The 25,035-nt window shown below is 37.8% G+C and overlaps 1 protein-coding gene across 1 annotated transcript; it reads right to left on the minus strand.

The window, feature by feature from the left end:
- Positions 1 to 5,703: 5,703 nt before the first annotated feature.
- LOC139713867 (programmed cell death protein 5-like) lies at positions 5,704 to 24,720 on the minus strand. Its single transcript, XM_071625569.1, has 6 exons — positions 24,585 to 24,720; positions 9,864 to 9,904; positions 8,894 to 8,955; positions 8,361 to 8,452; positions 7,255 to 7,326; positions 5,704 to 6,871 (listed from the first exon to the last, which is right to left on the minus strand). Exons 1-6 carry the CDS (start codon positions 24,651 to 24,653, stop codon positions 6,827 to 6,829), a joined length of 381 nt encoding a protein of 126 aa, XP_071481670.1. The 5' UTR covers positions 24,654 to 24,720; the 3' UTR covers positions 5,704 to 6,826.
- Between the last annotated feature and the right edge of the window lie 315 nt (positions 24,721 to 25,035).

Below are 25,035 nucleotides of genomic sequence, written 5' to 3' on the forward strand. Positions count from 1 at the left end.
AAAACTATTTTGATAAATTTCTCTTTCTGATAGCCTAGATTTTGCATCATTAATGCTTGACAGGCTTTGTTTGCTATGGTAAAGAGGAAGGATATAAATTTTTTGTCTTTTGTTGAATTAATCTTGAGTGTGGTATATAGATGATAGCCACTACATCTCATATCCCAGCCCTGCAAAACCAGCATGTATACAGAATGTGAGAGCATTTCTCTTTTGAATTACAAGTTTATTATTAAACATCAAGACAAATTGTTACACTGGACATTTTTGCTGACAATTGAGTAGACTCCGCTACAGTCTTGCATTGCAGATACACAGGGTCATAAAATTTTCTTGCAATAATAAAAGCAATGCCCTGTAAAGAAAATGTGAACATTTTAGGCAATAGATTATCATTTTGTTGCAACTGATTGACAAATTGCCCTTCACCGTTGTTAATGAAGGGCAATATGTCAATCAGTTGCAAAAAAATAAACAACAGCAAATGACTAGATGCAAGAATTACTCATTTGGATTGTCATTTTGTTTGCAATACAACTTTGTGACATTGTGTTGTTTATGATAAATTATTCAACAATATTGCAGACTTAGTGCCTATCCCGCAATCTTACACCAGGCGATCCATGTTGCACAAGACTTGTGATATTGTTGCAAACGAAAGTGAGGTGAAAGGTGTGATATGAATGTAAGCCTTTGAGAAAGAATAAATGATTATTTTGTTTGCAGACAAGGTTATGATTCCTTGTTTGACTTTGTGTGTTGAGTTTGATGCTTCGTCAGCATTTATTGTGACTTATTGACAAATTGCCCTACATCGACCTAAATGATAGTGTTTTAGTACATGTAGTAGCAACAATGACATATTATAGGCATACTTTCTTGGGTTAGGCTCGAACCAACTATCTCCTGATTACTAGACACGCATCATATTCACAAGACAACATACATATGTACCAAGCTTTCATCTGACAACTACAGCTGTAGCACTGGTTCTTAGGGAGTTTAACTTTCCATAAAATTGATACTCATGCTAATGTATATGTATAGTCTGTGCAGCACAGTTTGCTTTAAAGGGACTGTACAGTACTGGTTGAGGTAGAGATTCATGTTTTGAACATTCCTAAGTGAGATAATGAAAAGCCTCTTATGAAATATGAAAGAGCATGTAATTTTCAGAAGGATTCAACGTTTATTTGATGAAAATTGGTTTTCAAATGGCTGAGATATCCAAAAAAGTGCTAATAATAAAAGGCGACATGCCCCAACTTTATTAGTATCTCTTTGTTTCACCTTGTTTTTGGATATCTCAGCCATTTCAAAACCGATTTTCATCGAATAAACTTTTGATACCCCTTAGAACCGCATGCTCTTTGACATCTCATAGAGTGGTTTCAGAATATCTCACAAAACATTAAAAGCTAAATCTTCACCTCGACCAGAACTGTACACACCCTTTAATACTGGTGTAAAGTCACCATTTACCTTTGAATTTCCAAGTATTCAATGAATAGACCCTAACAACCTGAAGTACATATTTGAACTGTATATGACAGACCTGTACGTATTAACTGTGGAGTCTACCAATTTTTTTTTTCCCATAAACATTTGAGAAACTTTGATACTTCTACTGTGGATGTATCAAATCCCTTTTAGTCAATATAACAGATAGACAGACAGATAGATAGATAGATAGATAGATAGATAGATAGATAGATAGATAGATAGATAGATAGATAGATAGATAGATAGATAGATAGATAGATAGATAGATAGATAGATAGAGACAGATAAGAGACATATGTTGACAGGTTCCATGGAAAACCACCTTCATTTGGCAAATACCCCTGAGCAAATAATGTGAATGTACAGATACTAACAAATGAATAGGTACCAGCACACATTTTCAATTGACTTGATACAATGTACTACAGTGTACATTTTATTACAGCACTCACATTTAATCACACCACACAAACAAATGAAGTAGTTCTTGACTGTTTGATAGAAATATGCTTGGTTCATTACCAGGCACAATGTAGAGCATATTTCTCATTTAGACAGTCTGTCTTGTTCTGCATCAACTGGCACATCCCAGTCTCCAGAATTCTAGAAACTTATGAGAACATGAAGTTCATACATATTGTATTCCACATTGTACTACAGGGAGACCCTGTTACAACGGACTCATTTACATGGTACCGCTTATAACAAGAGGAATTCTGCACTCCCGGGATTTCATTACTGTATTTGACAGGTCTCTTGTTTAGTATGGTCATGAGTACCAGTAATAACAAGGTAAAATCGGCAGTCCTCGTGGTCTCATTATAACAAGGTTTTCCTGTATTACTAGCACTCTTCTGTACTAGTTTTAAAAAAAAAAAAAAAAATTTGGCAGATGACAACTTGCTTTTCAGTCAAGACACCAAACAATACATGTGTAATATGCCATACATAAAAACTGAACAATTTGCAGCAAATATTGCTTACCTGTACACTACTGCACTATAAAAATGAAGAGAATATGAAAATTTTGCATTACGAAGGCAGGTCCCAGGAAATTACGATGCACAAAGTATTTTGAACATCCTTGTAATGTCGAACCCCACATTAACTTGGGGATGAGAATAAGCCAGTTTATAGTTCCAGTCTGAGCATGTGCAGATAAAGGTCGTTGCAGACCATCTCTGAAAATGGATTTGCCACTGAGGTATTCTAAATCTAGATAGGGCTTCATGACAACTGTTTTTAAATGAACCAGGTGAAGACTGTTATTTACACGTGAATGTGCATTCTTTTCAGCAACATTAACAAAAGCCATTTATGCAGCACTGACATGTAAATTACCACTTCCTGCATGGCAGTTTTCAACTGCTCTTCTTGAAGACTATTCCATGTTTGGCAAAGTCTGTGGTAGGATAGGTCATTGCAGACTACTGCTAACTGTGAACTGGCTTATTGCACGAGCACCATCTGTCTGACTCAAGTTTGATAGTCTCTTTACCAGCCATGAAGAAGAAATCAAAGCAGAAACCAGCATGTTGACCAATTATGGTAACTGGGTTCATATCAGTGTGCTGAAGGTCTTTTCCATTCATACACCCAGCTGAATTCACTTTTCCTGTAGTCATCTCCAAACACTTGATGCTGCTTTGATTTTAGTTCAACAATAAAAGAGCAAAGTCAGTATAGTGGAACCTTGATATGAAGAGGTTGGCTATAACAGACCATCTTATAACAAGGTTATTTTGCAGGTCCCAACTCTTCATTTCTTCATGTACCCTGATATAGCGAGAAGCCTGATACAAGTCAACTGTCTTGATTTTGGGTTCTTGTCATAACAAGGTACTTATGTACTTGTAAGAAACTGAAATTTTGGAGAAATGCATGTCACCTAAAACTTGGTATCTTTCGCTTCTCTACAAACAAATGAACAGAATTTAAACACCAATACTTGGTATATAATGGCTATTTTTTAGTACACAAAAGTGACTAAACAAAGAACATTTCAACGGTGTTGGCTATATGTCCCTCGAGTTGGGGTCAATAGCAAAGGAACATACACAAGGGTCAAAGTAATTTCAGCACTTTTTTCATATGAGCACAAAGCCTTTTTTTTTTTTCTTTGACCAGATGTTACCTACATTCATACAATGTATCGATCAGTCACTTCATTGCACACATGCTTTACTAGCCAAAACTTGTAATGTTGCGCAAGGGACCTATTGGCCTAGCTGGTTGGGAACAAGCACATACAGCTTTCTACCTTGCATCCAAAAGTGCAATGTGAGGCTGCTGGAGGGCCTTTTGTCTCTCGCCAATGATACTTGCTCAGTGTCAACATTTTGTAGGTAAATGGAAAGTTGTTTCTGCTCGACCTTGTACCGGTGTGCATTGAAATGAAATTTGAAGTTGTCTGGCATATCCTCCCCCTACCCCCCCCCCCCCCAACCCCCCTAAAAAATAATAATAATTGATTCCTCTGCTTTGAATATACTATTAGAGAGGGTTTGAAAGGGGATGATGACTTCCACAATGTTCAACAACATTCCTGCATGGATCTTTAACCTTCAACAATCTTGTTTAGCATTCATCTCTCCCATCTATAAGAATCTACATGGTTCTTCAGAAAATTATCATAACACATAAACATTTATCTATCCATTTTTTGTCTTTCCTTCATTTTTATTGTCCACTATGCTATGCAGTATTGTAGACTCTTGGTATAACAAACTCCATGAAACTGGTTAAAATATTTTTTTTCTTTTTGTATCCAATATTTGTAATATCTGGTTTTAAAAACCACTGGAGTACAGAAAAAAAGAAGAACTTTGAGCGAAAAAATTTTCCTGGAACAATGTTTCAAATGAGCTTGTTCTATCATTGTACTTTACACTGAAAGTCCACTCAGCACTGTGTAATACTTCCTGGACTCCTGTGCAAGCTCAACTTTAGTTTGATAACATCAATAACAACTGAAACACAATGGTACATCAGCCAAAAAAAAAAAAAAGACGGTGATGAATAAGAGAGTGTTATACATCTTGCATGCAATGCGTTGGGCTACTGCTTACAGTGAGTATGAATGTGTGGTAAATTACTGTATACGCCATATATTTCGCGAGTCTAAATTTTCGAGAATCAGGACTTCCTGACAATTTCGCGAGTGGTTAAATTTGGAAATCATGGAGTCCTGTACTGAACGGAAAAATGTATACGCGTACGTCACATTCATATCGGCATTGGAGTAAATATTTTCGCATGTTTTTACTTTCGCGAATAGCAGCTGACTCGCGAAATTCGTGAAAATAAAAACCTCACGAAATATTCGGCGTATACAGTAGTGCATGCAGTGTACATTGTAAATGTATTCAGGAAAACCCAGCAAAAGTTAAACTGCCTTGTATCACTTTCTCAAATTGATTCAGCACATTTAAAAACACTTGAGTACCTCTTAAGTTTGATGTGCTGAACCTACAAAGGTCACACTGATTTTATATCCTCATCCTTTACATAGGTATCATACATGAATGTCTTGAGTAAAATACATCTACTGTGCTTCCATGTGACACTGTACTAAAAAAAAAAAAGGGACAATGGCAAACTGGTATGGATCACTCACAAAAGATAATTCTGTAAAGAATTTAATTATAAAAATTAAGTTCTTGTGACTTGGAAAATGTATAGCATGAAAAAAGAAATACAACTTTTCAAGTTAAACATCATCAGCCCCACCACAGCATCACTGCTCAAAATCTCATCTCTGTATTGAAAAACTCATACTCTCAACAATACCCTAGGCAAGCTGGTCGGGACCAAGGAAGGCTTTTAGCTTTAATACTTGTAATACCATCTTTGTGATTAGAAAATTTTATTGGAACTGATATCAAAACTTATCAACATAGAGGTGTAGGGCAATGAGTAAATTAAATGCAATAAAAATGACCTGATGCAAGAATTTAATCAATTTGAATAGACAATTTCATATCAATTAAAACAAAAGAGAATAGGTTTATGCGGCTGCAACGCTGTCAGGGACATACCTCGGTATGTTACTAGCAATGGTTCGACTTGTTCGAGGTTGACTTTACTTCTCAAACACAGTATTACATTTGGCTAACATTTTGGGTGATTCCAAAAGCCTGAAGAAACAAAAAGAAGACAAAAGCAAAGGAAAAAAAAAAGCAAAACATCGCATGAATATCACCATGGATGAGATACTGGAATAGCCATGTTGGAGTTCAGTGTGAGATGTCAACAAGTACATTGGCATCCAACCACAGCCAGGGAAGACAGTAGACTTGTGGGAATGGGTTACTGCTTCTAGGATCTTGACAAGCAGTCTTACTCCACTGGTCAGTATGCTGCATTTAGCCCGACTTTAATCAAGTCACTCTATCAGTATTAGTGACATTGCAGGACATTCTGTCAAAATGTTTCTTCATCTAAAATACAGAAGAAGAAAGGTATGAAATATTATGACGAGGCACTTTGCATCACCAGCTAAATCTGCATCATCTGTAAAACCTGATAAACTGATCGCCTTCTTGGCCAAGTTCAGTCTGTGCCAAGCCTAACTGACACCCACCAATCCCTCCGTAACAAAACACTCAGTCAACCTGATTTATATGTTTGAAATCGGACATCTTCAGGAATACTCTCCTACATAATCTAGGATTGGCCTCAAAATTAGTTGTTGTTTTTTCTCAGAACTACATACCTGGCACATAGTCTTATCTTTTACTTTTTATGTCTGTATCTGATGGTTATTAGATATAAGAAAATTCTAGTGTTTGTCTTTTTGTTTGCTCACCTCAACAGACATCTAATAGATTGTGTGGAAAATTATATCAGCTTCTATGGAAGGCTATCAAACTACATGTATTTCTAACTTGATGCAAATTAAGGTTTTTAATAGCTATGCATTAAATATATAAATAAGACACCTCAAAGCAAAATTAGCAGGATGCAATATGCACAGTGCTAGGTGATGGAGCACTCATATCAAGTTCCATTGTTGCAGCATGAATGAGCCATCAAAAAAAAAAAATCATGCTGACAATAGTATTAAACAGTAATTCCTTGGGTTCTTGTTTGATGCAGCATGCTGCTGCTAAACATAACGCATGGTGACTGACATCAATGATATCAAAGTCACCCACGTCAATTTTAAACCGATGGCTTTCATTCAGAAACCTGCCCTTGAGAAAACATGATGCATACATATCTCCCGCCAAACATGGCATGCTGTCCTCAAATTCAAAACAGATGTAACATAATTTTCTTCTTTCCTGGAGAGCCTTTCATTTCAGCTTGTCGACAGCAGATCTCAGAAGTCGTCATCATCGTCCGAATCCACACGTCTCCTGTCAAACTGAACAGAGAGAGAGAGAGAAACTAAATCAGAAACTAAATCACATTTCCACAGAAGCAGTATCATCCACAATGGCAACATTGTGTGTGCTCTATGCTTTTAGCTTCTGAATAGTGGGGAGGCTGGCACAAACTCTCAAAATGCCAGCAATTACAGAGTTATTGGACTGTCAAAAGGCAGTAAAGATGCTGCCATACTGTTTGACATTTATGATTTATTGACAACATCTCATTCTGGTGAAGAGCTACTATTTTGCGATTACATCCAGACTTGCAGTGACGCTTTGCTCCCACAATGCTGTGTGTAAATTGTCTTTAGTGTTGCATGAAGTTTTTGAATCAACAGAATTGGATGGACTGCAATGAATGAATCTCCAAACTTACCTTCACTTTTGTTGATCTGCTTGTTTTCTCGCTGACCTGCTCCAGGAAGCTTTTCAACTGCTCCTCTCCAATCTTGTTGAATTAAAAACAAAATGATTGTTGGTGTAAATCCACTGGGTAACTTTCCCCATAAAGAAAAATGATTTCGTTGCATTTTTTTTTCCTCCTGTCTTTAAATACAAACTTTGTCAACAAGCAATTTAAGTTTCAGTCAAGCAAACCAAACTACAGCAGTGCATCACATACTCCAGAGCATTCCAGGTTGCTGATAGACAGAGACCTATCTGATAATGAAAATGAGAGCTGCAAAAAGACTTCTGAGTAATCCTAAAATGCAACTGCCTACAAACAAATATGTCAAAAAAATATCACCCCAAGAACAAAAAAGAACAAAATAGTCACACTTAGGACTGTGCACTGACTTGAATTTATTCTAAAGTCCACATCATCTATTATTTTCATGGTACTGAAGGGCAAAAAAGAAAAAGGAAAGAAAGAAAGAAAGAGAGTGTGAGGCACAAGATCTCTTGCTGCCCGGGTCCAGGTCCCGTTTAAGGTCTCTGGAAGCTATAGGTTATAAATGCTTTCTGGTGCTATCTAATAGCCCATGGAGCTACTTAGCCATAATTTTTAACATACATGACAAATATAAAGTTGGGCGGGAAAAAAGCTACATTTTAAGCTGGAGAAAACATGTCACAAGACACACAGCCAGAGCTAGAGAAATTCAAACTCAGGCAGGAGAGTGAGAGATTTAGCAGAAATGACCTCAAAAAGGAAGAGCTGGATATTCAAGGAGTGCATGTGTATGCCTGTGTCTGTGTGTGTGTGTACAGTGTACTATAATTTTGTAATTTAAGCATTTGAGTAAGTGAGATTGTGAGTGGGTTCACCAGATATGGGGGGGGGGGGGGGGGTGTTCCCTTCTGTTTGATGCGTTTGTCTCTTTTCCTTTTTTACTTATAAAATTCTTTCTTTTTCATTCGTAATATCGACAATAAGGAATTTATGTTGTAATAATTGTTTTATTTTGTTATGAATTAATTTGTATATTGTTTATATGAAAAAGACAGAAAAATAAAAGATTGTAAAAAACAAAAAAGTACCTTGCCGGGAATCTGGCCAGTTTGAGCCATCCTGATCAGCATGTCTTCTACCATCTTAGCCTTCTCTGGCTTGACCAGAGCAATGCTGTTTACTGGATGTGAGAAACAAAAACACAAATACATCAACATATGTATAAAACAGCCAAGAGGAAGAAAACCTAGTCAATACTCTGAATGACAATCATCTAAAAATTTGATTGGAATGTACACAAACGATGCACCTGTGGTACTGACTAACTATGCTGTTAATTATCAAAAACATGTATGTATACATATATATTCTTGCATCAGGTTGTGTTTATTTTTGCAGCTGCTTGATAAACTGAAAAATATCAAACTTAATGATTCTTGTGCAAAGTTGTGTTTATTGCAGCAGATCAATGTAGAATTGGTTTCCAATCAATTGCAATAATATAAAAAATATTATGAAAAAGAAAATTATACCCGTTACCCTAAAAATCAATATAGACTTGTATGTGCAAATGTTGTGCATGATCAGCTTTGTTTGTTTGTTTGTTTGTCTTGAAACTTACATCTTGCCCTGGCAGACTGATCCAGAAGCTGTGCCAGCATGGAGTTCTTCATCTCTTGCTCCCTAAAAATGTCACGACCAAAAAGACATTAACTTTCACAATGAACTCTTGACAAAACAAGCATTCTATCAAAGAACTGGTGGTGCCAAGGAAGAGATAACATCACTTCCGAAGGTGCTAGGACAGGAATATTATCCATGATGCAAAAATTAGTTCCTATAAAGCTAAAACATGTGCGAGGAGAAAGTGGAGGAAATGTGAAAGACGGATGGAACTTCACATCTGTTGTGGCTATGGGGTCTTCAATCATTTAATAAGTTATCCCACACACATTCAAAACTTTGTTAGGTTTATTGCTTTGGTCATGTGACTTGATTAATACAGCTTAATGTCAGGATTTCAATAGTTCTATTTCCCAAAAGGAGAGCAAATTTCATGATTCAGCTCATTATTACGTAGCATTACATTCTTACAAATCTAACATTACTTGAATAGGTAGATCTGCAAAACTATACAAATCAGAACATTTTTGTTATCTTGTTTTGACTGTGATAAGGAGGAAAAAGTACTAAAATTGCAGGATTCTACCTCATACCAACTGCTCTGTTCAACTCCATAATTACAAAGACAGTTTCCATCCTTTAACTTCCACATACCAACTGTACTACAACAAGTACAAAGAGCAGCCTTTAAAAGGCTGGTTCCAATTTAAAAACATGATAGGTAGTTGTTTTCATTTCTTCAAACATGGTTGTCATCATAGCGAGATCATACAGATCAAAACTGTGGTCATAGCCTCAAGTGATACACTTCAAACACAATGTACAAGATAATCAAGACACTATTCACATATCACAAGTTATTTCAGATCAATATCAATACTGGGTAATCAATTCAATAATTGAGCATTCCTTCAATGCCAGTGCAAAGACCACATGTAGTATGTTGAAAAGTCCACTGCCTGTCTTACCTTTTTCGCGCCTCGGCTTGCTCTTTCTCGTTACCTTGGTTCTGTAAGCATTAAAAGAAAGTACTTTTTTTTTTTACAAAATTTATTTACAAATTACTGTCCCATATATACTTTGCCTTGTTTTTCAAAAATATTAGAAAAAAATACCAGTAGATTTTACTCATCTTGGTGATTTCCTGCTTGAGTATGATTTATTATATGATAGTCAGTATGGGTCTGCCAAAATTTGTCCACAGATATGTCAGTTATAGAAAACCAGGACAGAATAATTCATGAAATTAATGGTGGCAAAGATGTTTTAGCAGCATTCATGGATCTTTCAAAGGCTTTTGATTGTCTTTCTCATGAAATTTTACTTCAAAAACTACATCATGGTGTTGGAGGTGTACGTTTGAAAGGGTTTAGATCTTAATTATGCGGAAGAAAACAATTTATTGTTCATGATTTTTTTTTAATTCATCTTTTAAAATATTGATACAGGTGTGCCTCAAGGATCCATGTGTTGGACCCTAACTGTTTTTTGTTTATTTAAACGACATTGTAAACTCTTGTCATGAATCTCATTTTATTTTACATGCAGATGACACTTCACTTCTTGCCTCTCATAACGATATCAATGTTCTTAATGAATCTTCAGATTAAAATCTTTTTTTCAAGTATATGATTGGTTCAAGTTTAAACGCAGAAGAGTACAATATAATACTGATGACATGATTTTGAAAATTGGAGAAACACATTTGAAATCTTATGAATCTGTATTTTTTTGTGTGTGAGTTGTATTCAATAGTACATTGAGTTAGAACGATCATATTGAATTTTTTTGTACAAGAATTTCTCATTTTAGTGGAAATTTAAATGGACTGATATGTATACATGTACCATGAGAATCTGAAGTAAACTTCCTTATGCAGCTAGCAACTCTTCTCTCATCTCTTTCCAGGTGGCTGCCTTCCCAGCTGTCAGAAGCATGTAGCCACCTCAGTGGACTTCTGTTCCTGTAAACTGACCAGTTCTGTTTTACTTGCACCTTTCACTTTTTTATTATTATCATTAATTTTTTAAAAAATATTCCCAAACCTCTCTGTTGGCCATTGACTGCACACGCACCCTATCCCAGTTTAGCTTCCAGAACAAGCTGCAAAAGGAATTACTTATACAAGGTACAAGGTACAAGGTTTAACAAAAGAGAGAAAGAGCAAGTGCAACTTTGGAACCTCTCATCACTAAATATAACAAAGCAGGAACAACTATTGTGAGCAATTGCTGGAAAGCTTACGACTATCTCGGAGCAGCATGGTTTCAACATTTAACTGTAAATCACTCCTTGAATTTTGTAGACCCTATTGTAGCATTCAGCATTCCAGAGTAAAGAGCTACCTGAGCCTGTCACATGTGGATACAAAGCTTTCCGAGTGAAACGCTATGTACCACCCATTATGAGATGTTTGAAATGCCAGAGATTAGGGCATAGTCAGGCCCAGTGTAAAGGAAAGATGAGATGTGTCAGGTGTGGCAGCAATCACTCCTTTGACAAGAGTCAAAACAAAGAAACACCACTGTGTGTCCGATGTAACGGCCAGCATAACAGTGCATACGGGGGGTGCCCGGAGTTGAAGGAAGCGCATGAAATCCAATCGTACAGAATAGAGAATCGAATCAGTTATGCAGAAGCGGCAAAAACCTTAAATCAGAAACAAGAGAACACGGATCCCGAAAATCAGAACAAGGCACTGCATGGGCAGAGACCCTAAGGAAGAGGGCCATGGGACTGCGCAGGATTGCATAGGATTGTGCAGTTCCTGCTTGGCACAAATTGCCTAGAGTGACTGGTGGAATACACCAATCAGCACTGGAATGCAGATGTCAGCCCCCTCAGTGAAAACAATCTGGCAGAGGCGGGATTGCTCCTGGAAGAGGAGGGCTGGGAATGAGTAATTGCCACCCTGCAGCCGCTTCACATCATGGCTGTCCTCCCCCACTCTTTGCAAGCTTGATGATTGATGAAGCAATTAAGAACAAAGGTTGAGACACGCTCTGTTCTCACTCTATTGTCCCATGATTGTCCTAACAATGACACAATAAAATGACGCTTGCGTGTCGGAGGAGAAATCTGCAAATCATAATGTACTTTTAACCATCGTTAGCATGTGCTGGGATATACAATATTGTATTATAGAGCCAATCACTAATTAAACTAAGATTTCATCTAGGGCGAGAATATGCAAATTAGGAGGCCTGATAGACAATATTACATATTACGGTGATTATTTCTTGTCGTCTGCAGATTAATCTGATTATCATATCAGCATAATACCTACATACTGCCAGTATTCTTAATAACATGCCTCCAACTGGGAATCGACGAATTTATCTGTTATGGACTGACATCCAAGACATAAGTGGAGATGCAAGACAATGGCAACTTCGAATCCGGAGACTATTTTGGAGCAAGAACATAAGACACTGGGACAGAATCAGGGTTGCAGCCTTTGTGTACTTAAACGGTTTGAACCCGATCATGTTTTTGGAGTGGGCACAGCTCCACAGCTCATGGGAATGTGCAAGGACGGGGCTAGTTTTCGACATTTTCAAGCTGTTTTCAATCTTTTTGAGAGCGGGAGGAATTACAGTCTTTTACGCGTGGAATATTTCAACCAGAAGGGTATGAATACCTCGACGGACGATCTCGGTGGTACATTATTAATCAAATGGTAAGTAAAACACCCCCATAATTGCAATTAATGGTTTTACACCTTTGTTGACCAATGAGCGACGAGTATTCTATAATTTATGCAAAATACATGTTACTGGTCCAAAACTTTCCTCCAGTCAGCATTGTTGCCTTCACATCAATTCATTCACTGCATTTTCAGACAATCATGTCTTGGAGTAAGAGGCTGCGTGATACGTCTGCTGGAGATTTCTCCCACTGGAGAAATCCCTTCGACTTCTTCAACTTGCTAGCGCTGGACGACAACAAGCTATACAATTGGTTGCAACAGCACAATCTTATCGCCTGTTCGATGCGCTGTGAGCTATGTACAAGGCCCTGCAAGTTGATATTCAATTGCTCAAAGAAAGGTGGAAAAGTGTGGAGATGCAAGGGAAGTGTCACGTGGAAACACGATAAAATGTACTCTATTCATCACCATTCTATCTTTGAGAGATCGCAATTCGATGTTCGTGGACTCTTGGTGTTCATCAGAGAATGGGCCCATAGATCTTCGCTCCAACGTTGTGCCATTGAAGCTGGCCTGAACTACAAGCGCACCTCAGTCGATTGGGCAAAATCTTTCGGGATTTAATGCGGAAATTCGTCGACGAACTGTACTACGGAGGACGAGAGTCAATGCTTGCTGGGCATGTTGAAATCGACGAGAGTCTGTTCGGCCGTCAGTGTAAGTACCATCGCGGTGATCCGCAGGGCCAGAAGGTTTGGATTCTCGGCATGGTCGAGAAAGGCAGCAACAGGATTATCCTGTATCCTGTCGACAGCAGAGATGAGAATACTCTCATCCCCCTCACTGAGAGGCACGTGGAGAAAGGAGCAACCATCTACACCTAGATGGATGGCAAGCCTACTCATCACTTAATGACCGCGATTATCGCCACTTCACCGTGGAGCACAAGAGTGCATTTCTGCAAGTTTATCAAGACGTGGCAACCGAGGAAGAAACCGTGGTGCACACAAACACGATCGAGGGGTCATGGAAGATCGCTAAGGATCATTTCAGGAAAATAAACGGCACAAGCATCAACAACTTTGAGGGGCACCTCAGTGAGATCATCTGGAGGAATAGAGTGATTGTGGGGAAAATAAACATCTTGGAGGCAATGTTTTCCCTCATCACCAACTACTACACCCTCCAACGCAAGCCTTCACTAGAAGTTCATCACCAGCCACTCTTTGACTCATGGTCCACCAAGCAGACGGGTAACAAGGTGATCAGGGAGGACGAGGCCGTGAACCACTCATCGGACCAACCGTCAATGGGAGAAGCAAGCACTGGTTTGCCAGAGGAGTCAAGTGCACATTCTGAACATGGCCCCTCAACTTCTTATCGACTTTATTTGTTGAATTCATTTTAATCAGGCTGATAATATGATATTATTTGTATGGTATATTGTAAAAATTAAATTGCAGATTGGTTGCATCTTACATAATTTGCATTCTATTATTATTCAGTTGCACTATCTATGAGGCATTATGTGAATGAGCTTTTATACCTATCTCGCTCTCTCCTATCTCTCCCTCTCATTCTCTTCTTTCTTCCTCTCTCTCTCTCTCCCTCTCTTCAAACTACCTTTATGTGAAATAGTGCAACATGTTGTAATCACCATTCTATTCAGAGTTTATTGGTTATCATTTGAGATTTATTTGCAATATTCATATCTATAGATCGAAAGAGTTTCCCTAGCAACATGTCTGTTTGATACGGTTTCATGGGGCGCCCTCCCCGTCCAGCAGTGGTCATAATAATATGTAATTAAAATGTAGCAAGCCACACTTCTGCAATATTCCTGTCGTGCAATAACTGTTCCTGAATGTTATGATATTGCAATAATTCCTGTTTTTTAATATTTCTTTTTTCTGATCGACATATTTTGTACATATTTAAAATCTGCATTCGTAAAAATGACATTTTATATTTATCATACGATTTATATTGACAATTTTATATTCTTTTCACGATGGTGCAACTTTTATAACACACATATTTTTTTTCATAATAATGATAATGAGTTGAATTGTGATTCTGTATGATATTGATTGAGCTTATGTAATCAGATCATTATCAGAAAATAATTTTGTTATGAGAATAAATGAAATGTGAAATATAAATGAATGTTGTTATGTTTGCATGCTTACTGTATATGCATGGGTATCCCCCCCCCCCTTATATGTATAAGGTATTTCGATTTTTGTATAATTCTAATCATTAATGATATATAATTTTGTTAAAAAGATAGTAGGCCTAATGTTAAAATATTATATGGATTGAAATGATGATTTGAATAGAAATATAAGATGAAAAAGAAATAGATTCCTTATTGTATATCTCTCTGTACATCCCATCCAAGTATTCTCTTCTGTCTCTTCCTAGCTCTCTTGCTATCTCCTTCCTACCCCTTCTGTGTTTCTCTCTCTCTCTCTCTCCGCCTCTATACGCAAGTGTTTAATATTTCTTATGTCATCACTGCCGTCTTAATTTTTTTCAGTATATGTATAAACAAAATTTGAAAGTTATTGGAGAAGTATACTGATTTGTGTATATTTGATATATTTTAGTCTATAAGTTTGTGTATTGAAATATGTTGGTGACATGAAGATTATGTTTAATTTTTCTCACAGCTTTTTCAATGTGTATGTACAAGTGTATTCGATTAATTTTGATATTTTGGTCATCAGGTGTTTATATATATATATAATTGTGTAGTTTTATATCTTTATCTAAGAATGATTGTATGACTATGTATGTTATTATAAAATGAAATGATATTGTACAGAATTCTGCAATTCAGCCATCTCCATGGCTGCAAAAGAATCTTTAAATAAACCATTACCCATTACGCTAAGCGTTTTGGGGCTGCTGGTTGCAGTTAAACCTGCTCTGATCTACCAAACTAACGACGTTAGTGATTCTCTAGTTTGTTAAAAATATACTGCCATCTCACTCGTTATAAGATAAAGTGGAAGAAATTAATGATTAGGAGCTGATTATGCTTTTGAACTTCCCATTTTGGAATTTTTAAGTCTGACTTTTAATTTATACACATGGCTTCATCAACCATCAGGCCGTGTCATGCCTATGCCTGGCTATGCTATGGCTATGCGTAAAGTTATTAAGCAGGACTTGATGGGACTTATGCTAGCCTGACCAGACCGCTGTGCTTCGCACAGCGGTCTGACATGTATTAGTGTTTAAACGTTGTAAACGACCGTCACTATTGACGGCAAAATCACATAAGATGCCTTTTATTTTGTTTGATTTTAAGAGTAAGATAATTTTTAAAACTCACCTACAGCGTATTTTCCTGATGGTTGAGTTAAATTCGGCGTTTTGTTGGTATCCAGACCTTATTGTTGAATTTTTCGGAGTAGATTGTGCGGTGGCATCTTTTCCTTCGAGAGCTTCACAAAATCAACAAACTACCACGCATGCGCAACCGGAAGTGGTTGCGTTTTATGTACGCCCGTGCGTTTTATGTGTTACGTAAAGCTTGTCGTCTGCTAGGTACATGATATCCTATCGATGTATGATCACATTCGTTTGAATACCCATGCAAGGAAAATGGAATTTACTAGTACCTGCTTGAATTGTAGTAGTAATTTCACGCCTAAGAACAAGGGTTTTTATCGTCATCGGGTGACAACAATCACGTCGCCAACAACTTTCACGGCAGTCTTCAGGAAGCCACTCACAAATTCTGATTGGCGAATCTTCATTTGTAGGAGTTGCTTCGAACTCCTGGTGTCGAAAATGCGGCGGAAGAACGCTCGCCGGCCTTTTCCAAGGACCCTCAAAGCTAGTACTTCGTCGATGGAAATTGGTAGGTATTATGATCCCCAAAATCAGGCATTTCTTTCATGATGATCAATTATCAAGTTTTCATTTTCTTTAGACTACCGCCCCGTCCCATCTCAAGGTCATTTTCAGTGTAAGGATGGTTCCTTACATTTTAGTATTACACCCTTCACACTGGAATACCATGCACAGCATGGCCTGGAAGAGTATTACCAAACTGAGTCTAATTACACAGCCACTCAATGCATTGATTGAGTGAAATTATCAATTCAATTCAATTCAATTTTATTTCCATTTCCACTGTCGTGTCAGAGAGTGATAAAAAAATCAAAACAAAAATTGTAATTGAGGGAGAAACGGCCGTTTTACCAATGTTGATCTCAGTGAGATCAATGACATTTAGGGTTTTAAGCACTGGCGTAAATCCCGGAGGGCATGGTAAATGGCCTGTACAAACATACCCCCTATTTTTAAAAAAAAAATCAAAGATGGTATTTTGCAATATAAATTTATATGTATTATTTCTCAAATAGACAATGATGATTAATAGATTAATGTTATTTCGGTACAAACTGAGATCAGGCCAATATTAAATTCTCGCGATGCCTGCTGCGAGCCAAAACAAAATGTTTAACAAAGAAATCGAAAAATATTATTCAAATTTAATGGGTTTATACATAAAAAAGAAAAAAAAATATATATATATATTCGACCCGTTACAACAAAAGGATCCTGAAGTCGCTAACGTGTGAGCCGAGAAAATCGAAATCCATCAAAATGTTCGTATTTCTGTTTTTGACAAAATTTTGTAGTCTACTGCATCTTCTACCATCTGCAGAAATTTCGAAGCTGAATGATTAGAGGAAAGGCAAGAAAAAAACATTTTTCTGGGCCATGATTTTCCGAATTTCAACGGAACAGAAACGTTTCCGAAGATTTTGATTTAGCGCCGCAGCTAGACTCCGCCCTTAGCAACGAGGGAGTGATCTCATTGGTCACTGCGTGGCATCCTGGTTACTGATTGGTCTTGCGTAAATAGAACGCTGGCGCTAATAAGCTTGAATGAACGTCGCGGAGGCTGCTGGGAGCGCACTTTCTATTGTCATAGTCCGGCAGCCAAAAGCTATTTTTTGGCCGAAGTATCTATATTCTCTGATATATTTTTGTTTTTTCTCTCTCTCTCTGTTGATTATTCATCTTTGGGGTCTTTACAATGATATTCAGGTGGATGTGGAGCTCTCACCAACATGGCCGCCACGCAGCCCTAAAACAAGGAAAATAAATGTAATCTATGTTTTAAGAGATTATAAAATATGCCGATGTTTGGATTTGGAGCATTTGTCCAGAGGTCCATCAACTTGAATGATTTTTTTTTTTAAACATTTGTTGCAGACATTTGCAATGGTTTAAGTTAAATGATTAGCTTACAATCCCTAAAATACACAAAATCAACTAAAAAATGGCACGGAATCAGGTTTTGGGGTGTGATTGTTGCATGATGGATATGTTGACCCGAATTTGGCAGAAAATAATCGAAACTATTTTCTTTTAAAGACCTGAGTAGATGGTTGCCATGGATACTTTCTCCTTCGCTGGTTGCAGACATTATGATATGTAACATACGAATGTATTATTAGTCCTGGGATGTGACTATGTGAGTATGTATGTTAGTAACCTGTGTATTGATAGGAATCTTTGCCATTTGTAAAAGAAACTGAGTACATGGTTGCCATGGGAACGTTTTTTGTGTGTGTGTACATGTTAACATGAGCTAGAGTATCATCTGAAGTGATAATTGCCTGGAATCAAGAATTGAAATATAGTAAATTCTATACATTTACTGGTACCTAAGAACGTAAAGAAAACCCTACGAAATAAACGTACTCTAAGTTGGAATGGAAGTTGATTTTCCGTACCAATATTGAAGATGAAAATGTCAGGGTCACTTGAAATCGAAGTAATCATCATTATAATTTGATTTTAAAATTTTGTAGGAATGTACTTAATTATGAGCATATAAAGTGGCACCATACAGTCCATAATGAATTAGATTACACACAAGACTTGGTATTTGGAAACACCTAAACAATGCTGAAAAGCTTCCTCTTTGCTCTTGAACAACAGTAGACAGTGTCAGTTTTGGTCCGCACTTCAGCTTTTATTTTATAAAAAGGGTACCCAGGGCCTGAATCAAGTGGCTTCAAACACACCTAGTCATGTAGCAGCAGCTGAGTTAGCATTCGTTTTGTAGTTCTGATCCCTGAAGGTACATGTTTGGATTAGTACAATTATTTTGAATCACATAATTTCTCAAAATTATTGTTGTTTTATAATCTAGTTATCATATTTTCTAGCTTGACCAAGATTTCAATAATCAAGAATAAAATTGTAATATAACAGACTTCGTCATTTCAATTGTGGTTGGAAGCGGTTAACACTGTGTGTTAGAAGAAATAGATAGTCACTAATTTCAGATCTGCAACAGATCAAATTATTCCAGCAGATATTATTGATCAAAGTCAACAACAGTAAATTGATACATTTATACACTGTATGCAACCATTTCCACATCGAAAAAGTAAAATACCATTCAGAAATAGTAGATGTTATACATGATTTTATATTGATTATCGAAATTATTGTGGTATTAATCATCGGGATATAGAAATAAATCCTGAGCATAACAGTCGGTTTATGTCATCTAAAGATATTATACGAAGGTGTTAATCTTGTGCCGTGTAACTCTACATGAATGCAAATCATGGGACTGTCCTTGAAATTGACATTGAGCAGTTACTATGACAATCAGGACATAATTATCATCTTCATATTTTTATCTTCAGAGGGAGTCAAGCGCGCCGGAACACTCAGGGTTTTGTTTTGTTTTGTTGTTTGTTTGTTTGTTTAGTTTTCGTTTTGTTTGTTTTGTTGTTGGTGGGTTGTTTTTTTTTTTTGGGGGGGGGGGGGCAAAATTTCTCAGAGGGCACATTTTATGTGAGGATGTGAGATCCTCTGCGTGGGAGCGAAGCGACCGAGTGGGGGAGGTTGTAGGAGGGGGGTACCCTCCTCCCACGGTATAGGGACTTTTTGAAGAAAAAAAAAACATTGTATAAAAGTCGCGTTTGTAAAGCATGATGTCCTTTTTATACAGGAGCATTGTTTGTATAATAGTCAATTAAGTAAACTTAAGAAATGTGGGGATAATGTAGAACTGATTGGCAAAAGCTCTATGTCAGAGAATGCTATGTTAAAAGGAAGACCCTATGGTGGCTGTGCTATATTATAAAATGCTTTAGCTGGGTTTAGTTTGGATGAAGTAGAATGCAAACATAACAGGCTGTGTGTTGGTCGTCTTAAATGTAGGGATTCATGTGATTTTTTGCTTATCAATGCTTACATGCCTTGTGATAATAACTGTCAAGATGAGGAATTTGTGGAAATTTTGGATGAAGTAGAACAAGTTATACATAGAATTAATCCCTCACACATATTGTTTGGAGGGGATTTAAATAATGACTTTTCTAGAAATTCTCCACATTCTGTCGTTCTGAAACAGTTCACTGACAACGAAGGTTTATCTATAGGGATTGATGTTGAGAATGCAATTGTTCCTTATACTTTTATAGGTGGGAGATCTAATTCACGAATTGATAATTTTCTAATTTCTTCTGCATTAACATCATCTATCATATCATGTCATATTATAGACAATCACTTGATATCAGACCATGTCCCAGTTGAATTGGTCATTGATGTGGAAGTAATTTATAGTGACTATGCGCATAGACCAAATGTACAGAAATTAGTATGGGAAAGAGCCTCAAATGAACATATATTTTACAGTATAAAGCTACTCTGGATAATATGTTGGATAGGATTGTCTGTAATTAGGATGTGCTAACATGCACAAATGTACATTGCATTGAGCATCTTGATAATGTAAACAGTTTATATCAGGATATCATCTCAGCATGTATTGATGCTTCTGAATTATGCATCCCCAAGTCTGGTCCAAGTAAGGACAGTCAGGCAAGTAGGAAATGTGAAAATATTCCTGGTTGGAGTGAATATGTTGAGCCCTTAAGACAAGAATCTCTTATGTGGCACCACCACTGGAAGGCATCTGGTTGCCCCCATGTTGGCGAGATTGCCGACCAGCATAGGTTGAGTAGGGCTAGATATTACAGAGCTGTTAGGAAGGTTATTAGAGACTCTGAATTGTTAAGAATGGAAAGTATGGGTGCTGCATTATGTGATAACAGGTACAGAGATTTATGGAAAGAGGTTAAGAAATTAAAGGGAAAAATTAATTTACGTGCCAATACAGTTGATGGCTTAAGTGGTGAGAAGGGTATTGCAGAGGTTTTTAGTGTAAAGTATAATGGCCTTTATAATTCAGTACCATATGAGTCTCATGAGATTAAGGAAATTTGTGAGGAAATTGATAAGAAATTAATGGTTGAGGGGTTAGAGAAAATGATAACTGTTAATCATGTTAGAGAGGGTATATATCAAAATTGAAAAGTGGTAAAAGTGGGGGCGATGAGAGTATGTATTCTGATCATGTCATAAATGGAACAAACTCTCTGATTGTTTGGTTGACATGTTTATTTAATTGCATGGTAGTTCATGGAGTCTGCCCTACCAGCATGTCATGGGGCACCATGGTTCCTATACCGAAGGATAAAGGAAAATCTTTGGCTTGTTCAGATAATTATAGAGCCATTACTCTCAGCAGTATTATTGGAAAGGTATTTGATTGGGTGATTTTATTTTTGGAAAAAGATCATTTGAGTACCTCTGATATGCAATTTGGATTATAAGAGCACTCATCAACAACTCAGTGCACGTTTGTTATGTCTGAGGTTATCTCTTATCATAATTACAACAGAAGTGATGTATATGTTATGTTATTAGATGCATCTAAGGCATTTGATAGGGTGAATTATTCAGTACTTTTTAGAAAGCTGTTGCAAGGGAAGAAAGGAATATATCTCCAGCAATTTTGAGGGTGTTGGTGAGTTCATATATTAATCAAATGTTACATGTAAGATGGGGTACAAAATGTTCAGATAGATCTTCTGTGCAGAATGGAGTAAAACAGGGTGGAGTATTATCTCCTGTATTGTTTTTGGTATGTTGATGATTTGTATTTAAGACTTCAGGAGAGTGGAATTGAATGTACAATGGGTGACAGTTGTGCAGGCTGTCTGGGTTATGCAGATGATTTGTCACTATTAGCTCCAACAAAAAGGGGTTTACAAAAGTTGATAGATATATGTGAAAATTATGCTCAAGAACATAATATATTATTTAATGGTAAGAAGAGCCAGTCTCTGATTTTTAAGGGAAGAGGCACCCACCCATAGATTGCCAAGTTATAGTTAATGGTATTTCTGTCTCAAATATTCAAAGGGTTACTCATTTGGGACATTGTTTGAGTACTGTTGATCAGGAAAGTTGTGTACATGAAGCCATTGCTCAGTTTTGGAGAAGTTTTAACATTTTCAGATCTGATTTTGGACATATTTACTCATCTTTACAGTGTCAGCTTTTTAAGCAATACTGCTGTAGCTTTTATGGTTCACCTATTTGGTCTGTTTTGAGTAAGGGATTTAGTGATATTTGTATTGCATGGAGAAAGGCTCTGAGAAAGATATGGAAGATAAGTAATAGAACTCATTGCGATCTTGTGGCTGAATTATCTTATAGTGTTCCCCTTGAGCAAAAGCTCGTACAGATTTTCATGAGATTTCACAGCAAAGCACTTCACTTTGGTTCCAATTTGCTGAAATCTACCATTAGGGTTGCATGCCTAAATCCGAATTCTATTTTTTGTAGCAATGTGAAGGAGGCTGAGCACCTTAACGTTGGGTATAACAATATTAGCTTAAATTTAGACAGTGAGTTACAGTGTAAAGCCCAGTTAGTGAGGGATTTAGTAGACATTAGGGATGGAGTCAAACATTGTGATCTTTTTAATTGAACCGAATTATGTGAAATTATTGATTCTTTGTGTTTGACTTGAAATGTGATTTTTAAATCTGTCAACATTTCTTTTTTTCACGTTAATTTATTGTAGATGTGATTTCTATGTTATTTGATTGCCTTTAATTGTGCGAATAAAAGATGTATATATATTTCACACCAAATTTCTAGGGAATTAAACATGGCTAAAAACAATCACTGCGAAGGACTATGATTTTAACATAACAGGGTTTATTGATGTACAATGCATAATGCGTGTGGTAATTACTATAGAGTTACACATTAACAACGTCGTCTGCTACAGCACTCGTATCCGCGCGTGCTGCGCCGGCAATGATTTGACCTTTTTATGGGTCACTTCCGCTCCCCGACTAGCTCATCACTTCTGCTCCCCGACTAGCTACATTGTAGCACATAGTATACGAGAGTGAATGCCATTCAAACTAGAGAAGCACTCTGAGAGCGCAGACCTCCGCCAAGCATGCAAATCATTTTCACCACTGATCTTGCTCTTCCATATAATATAGAGATATCAGTGATTTCCACCCAGCATTGTGTGCTGAAAGTTGCCTGATTTCCCAATATAGAAGCCTTTGTTACGTCATAAACCCTCAGCTGCACGGCGCACATCACCCCAGCAGAAACTAGAGCACGCACTTTAGTGCGCGCAGGCAAACCTCAAATTGATACGCGCAGCCTGAACTCCCAAGTTCATTGACCCTACCTGCCAAAATGTCAAAAATCCTTCATAAATTCCCCAAAAATTATCGGATCACTACCAAAAGTTAATCGTTTGGTACTTGTGTCATTCTCAACCTTTCCTGCAAGTTTCATCTCAATCCGTTGACTACTTTTTGAGTTATTTTGCCAACGGACAAACTAACAAACCAACGGTAACGAAAACATAACCTCCCCCTTGGCGGAGGTAATAACACACAGATCAATTCGGGAAACCCACTCACAAGGGGGGCCCCTCCTTATAAGTAACCCGTACCCCTTATAAGTAACCCCGTCCCCCTTATAAGTAACCCCCGGGGCACCCCTTACAAGGAGTCTCCACGCTTTTTTGCAATGCAACGCGAAAATGAAAGGACTGCGGCAATTCGCTTGATTATGTCCATAAAGCTTCACAAGTTTCCTAGTTACTCACGAAATTTGAGCAAAATCGGTTTGAGGCATCATATCTAAGGAGAATCATGGATTTAAATGCGATGTCAAATGACCCATGCGAATGCTGAAATGCGAGCGATTACTGGCGTGAGTGTCGCCAGGCGCGGCGGCGCGCATGTACTCAGTCGCCACGTCTGCACTCAAGCATTGCCGCGCCGCCGCGCCTGGCGACACTCACGCCAGTAATCGCTCGCATTTCAGCATTCGCATGGGTCGTTTGACATCGCATTTAAATCCATGATTTTAGATATGATGCCTCAAACCGATTTTGCTCAAATTTCGTGAGTAACTAGGAAACTTGTGAAGCTTTACGGACATAATCAAGCGAATTGCCGCAGTCCTTTCATTTTCGCGTTGCATTGCAAAAAAGCGTGGAGACTCCTTATAAGGGGTGCCCCGGGGGTTACTTATAAGGGGGACGGGGTTACTTATAAGGGGGACGGGTTACTTATAAGGAGGGGCCCCCCTTGTGAGTGGGTTTCCCGAACTGAGATGAGGAGTGAAGCAATACGGACGTTTACAGACCTGACTTTGGCCACGGATTTCGGTGAATTTTTGACGTAATTAAACAAAAAATCGCATACCGATTATTGAATGATTATCATAGATTACGGGGATTCCTTATATTTTAGTTTTCCACGATTAATAAAGATATTCATGAAGGAAACGTACACCCACTGCTGAAAAATAACAACGTCTGCGAAGGAACAGACGTGCAGCCGCTGTCGCTTCATGACATAAGCGACAGCGCAGCGGCTGCGTATAGTTAGGACTTACGCATGACTTGGAGCTTTGTGAAACAGGATTTAAAGTCCTGCATAAAATTACGCAGGACTTTGGGATTTACGCAGGGTTTGGGGATTTACGCATAAGTTAAGTCAAACTTATTTCTTTGTGAAACACCCCAGTATCCCCAGTAATTTACATCATGGTCCCACCACTACGTTTCTATGTAGGTTTCAACTCCAACAGTATTATCAACGAAACTCAAACTGCCTCAAAGTTGTATTTGTGCGTGGTAATAACCTCCACTTACACTTCCAAACTGTTGCTGCAGTTCAGCCATCCTGCGAGCTCTAAGTGCTTCTAGTTCTTTGTCCTCCATGATTGTCTTATTAATCTGACAGGACTCAGTTTCGACAGAGACGACAGGGATTTTTGGTGACTTGACTCTTCTCCTCGCAGTGTTGAGCATGCACTAGCGCTGCGCGATGCAGACAGCGCCCAGCGCATTTGACCACTGTAGTGTGATGTGTGTAGTAGCCCTAGCCGCGCCTGCCTGCCTGTGCTGTGCGTGCTCCATCCATGTATGAATGGATCGGCGCCGCCGAGCCGCCGATAAAATTAGTCTTTGCAATGCTTGCATTATGCCATTGATGATAATGAACTAGAATCTACGTGTGATCTGTCTAGCGTGGATGCACAGCAGAGCAGCTCATATTTTCATTTCACCTGCCATTTAGAGAGCAGAAAATTCCAGTGAACCA

Source organism: Diadema antillarum, unplaced genomic scaffold (genome assembly GCF_040938485.1).
Source record: "Diadema antillarum isolate AM-2024a unplaced genomic scaffold, OU_Dant_1.0 seq00002083_RagTag, whole genome shotgun sequence".
NCBI classification, from domain to species: Eukaryota; Metazoa; Echinodermata; class Echinoidea; order Diadematoida; family Diadematidae; genus Diadema; species Diadema antillarum.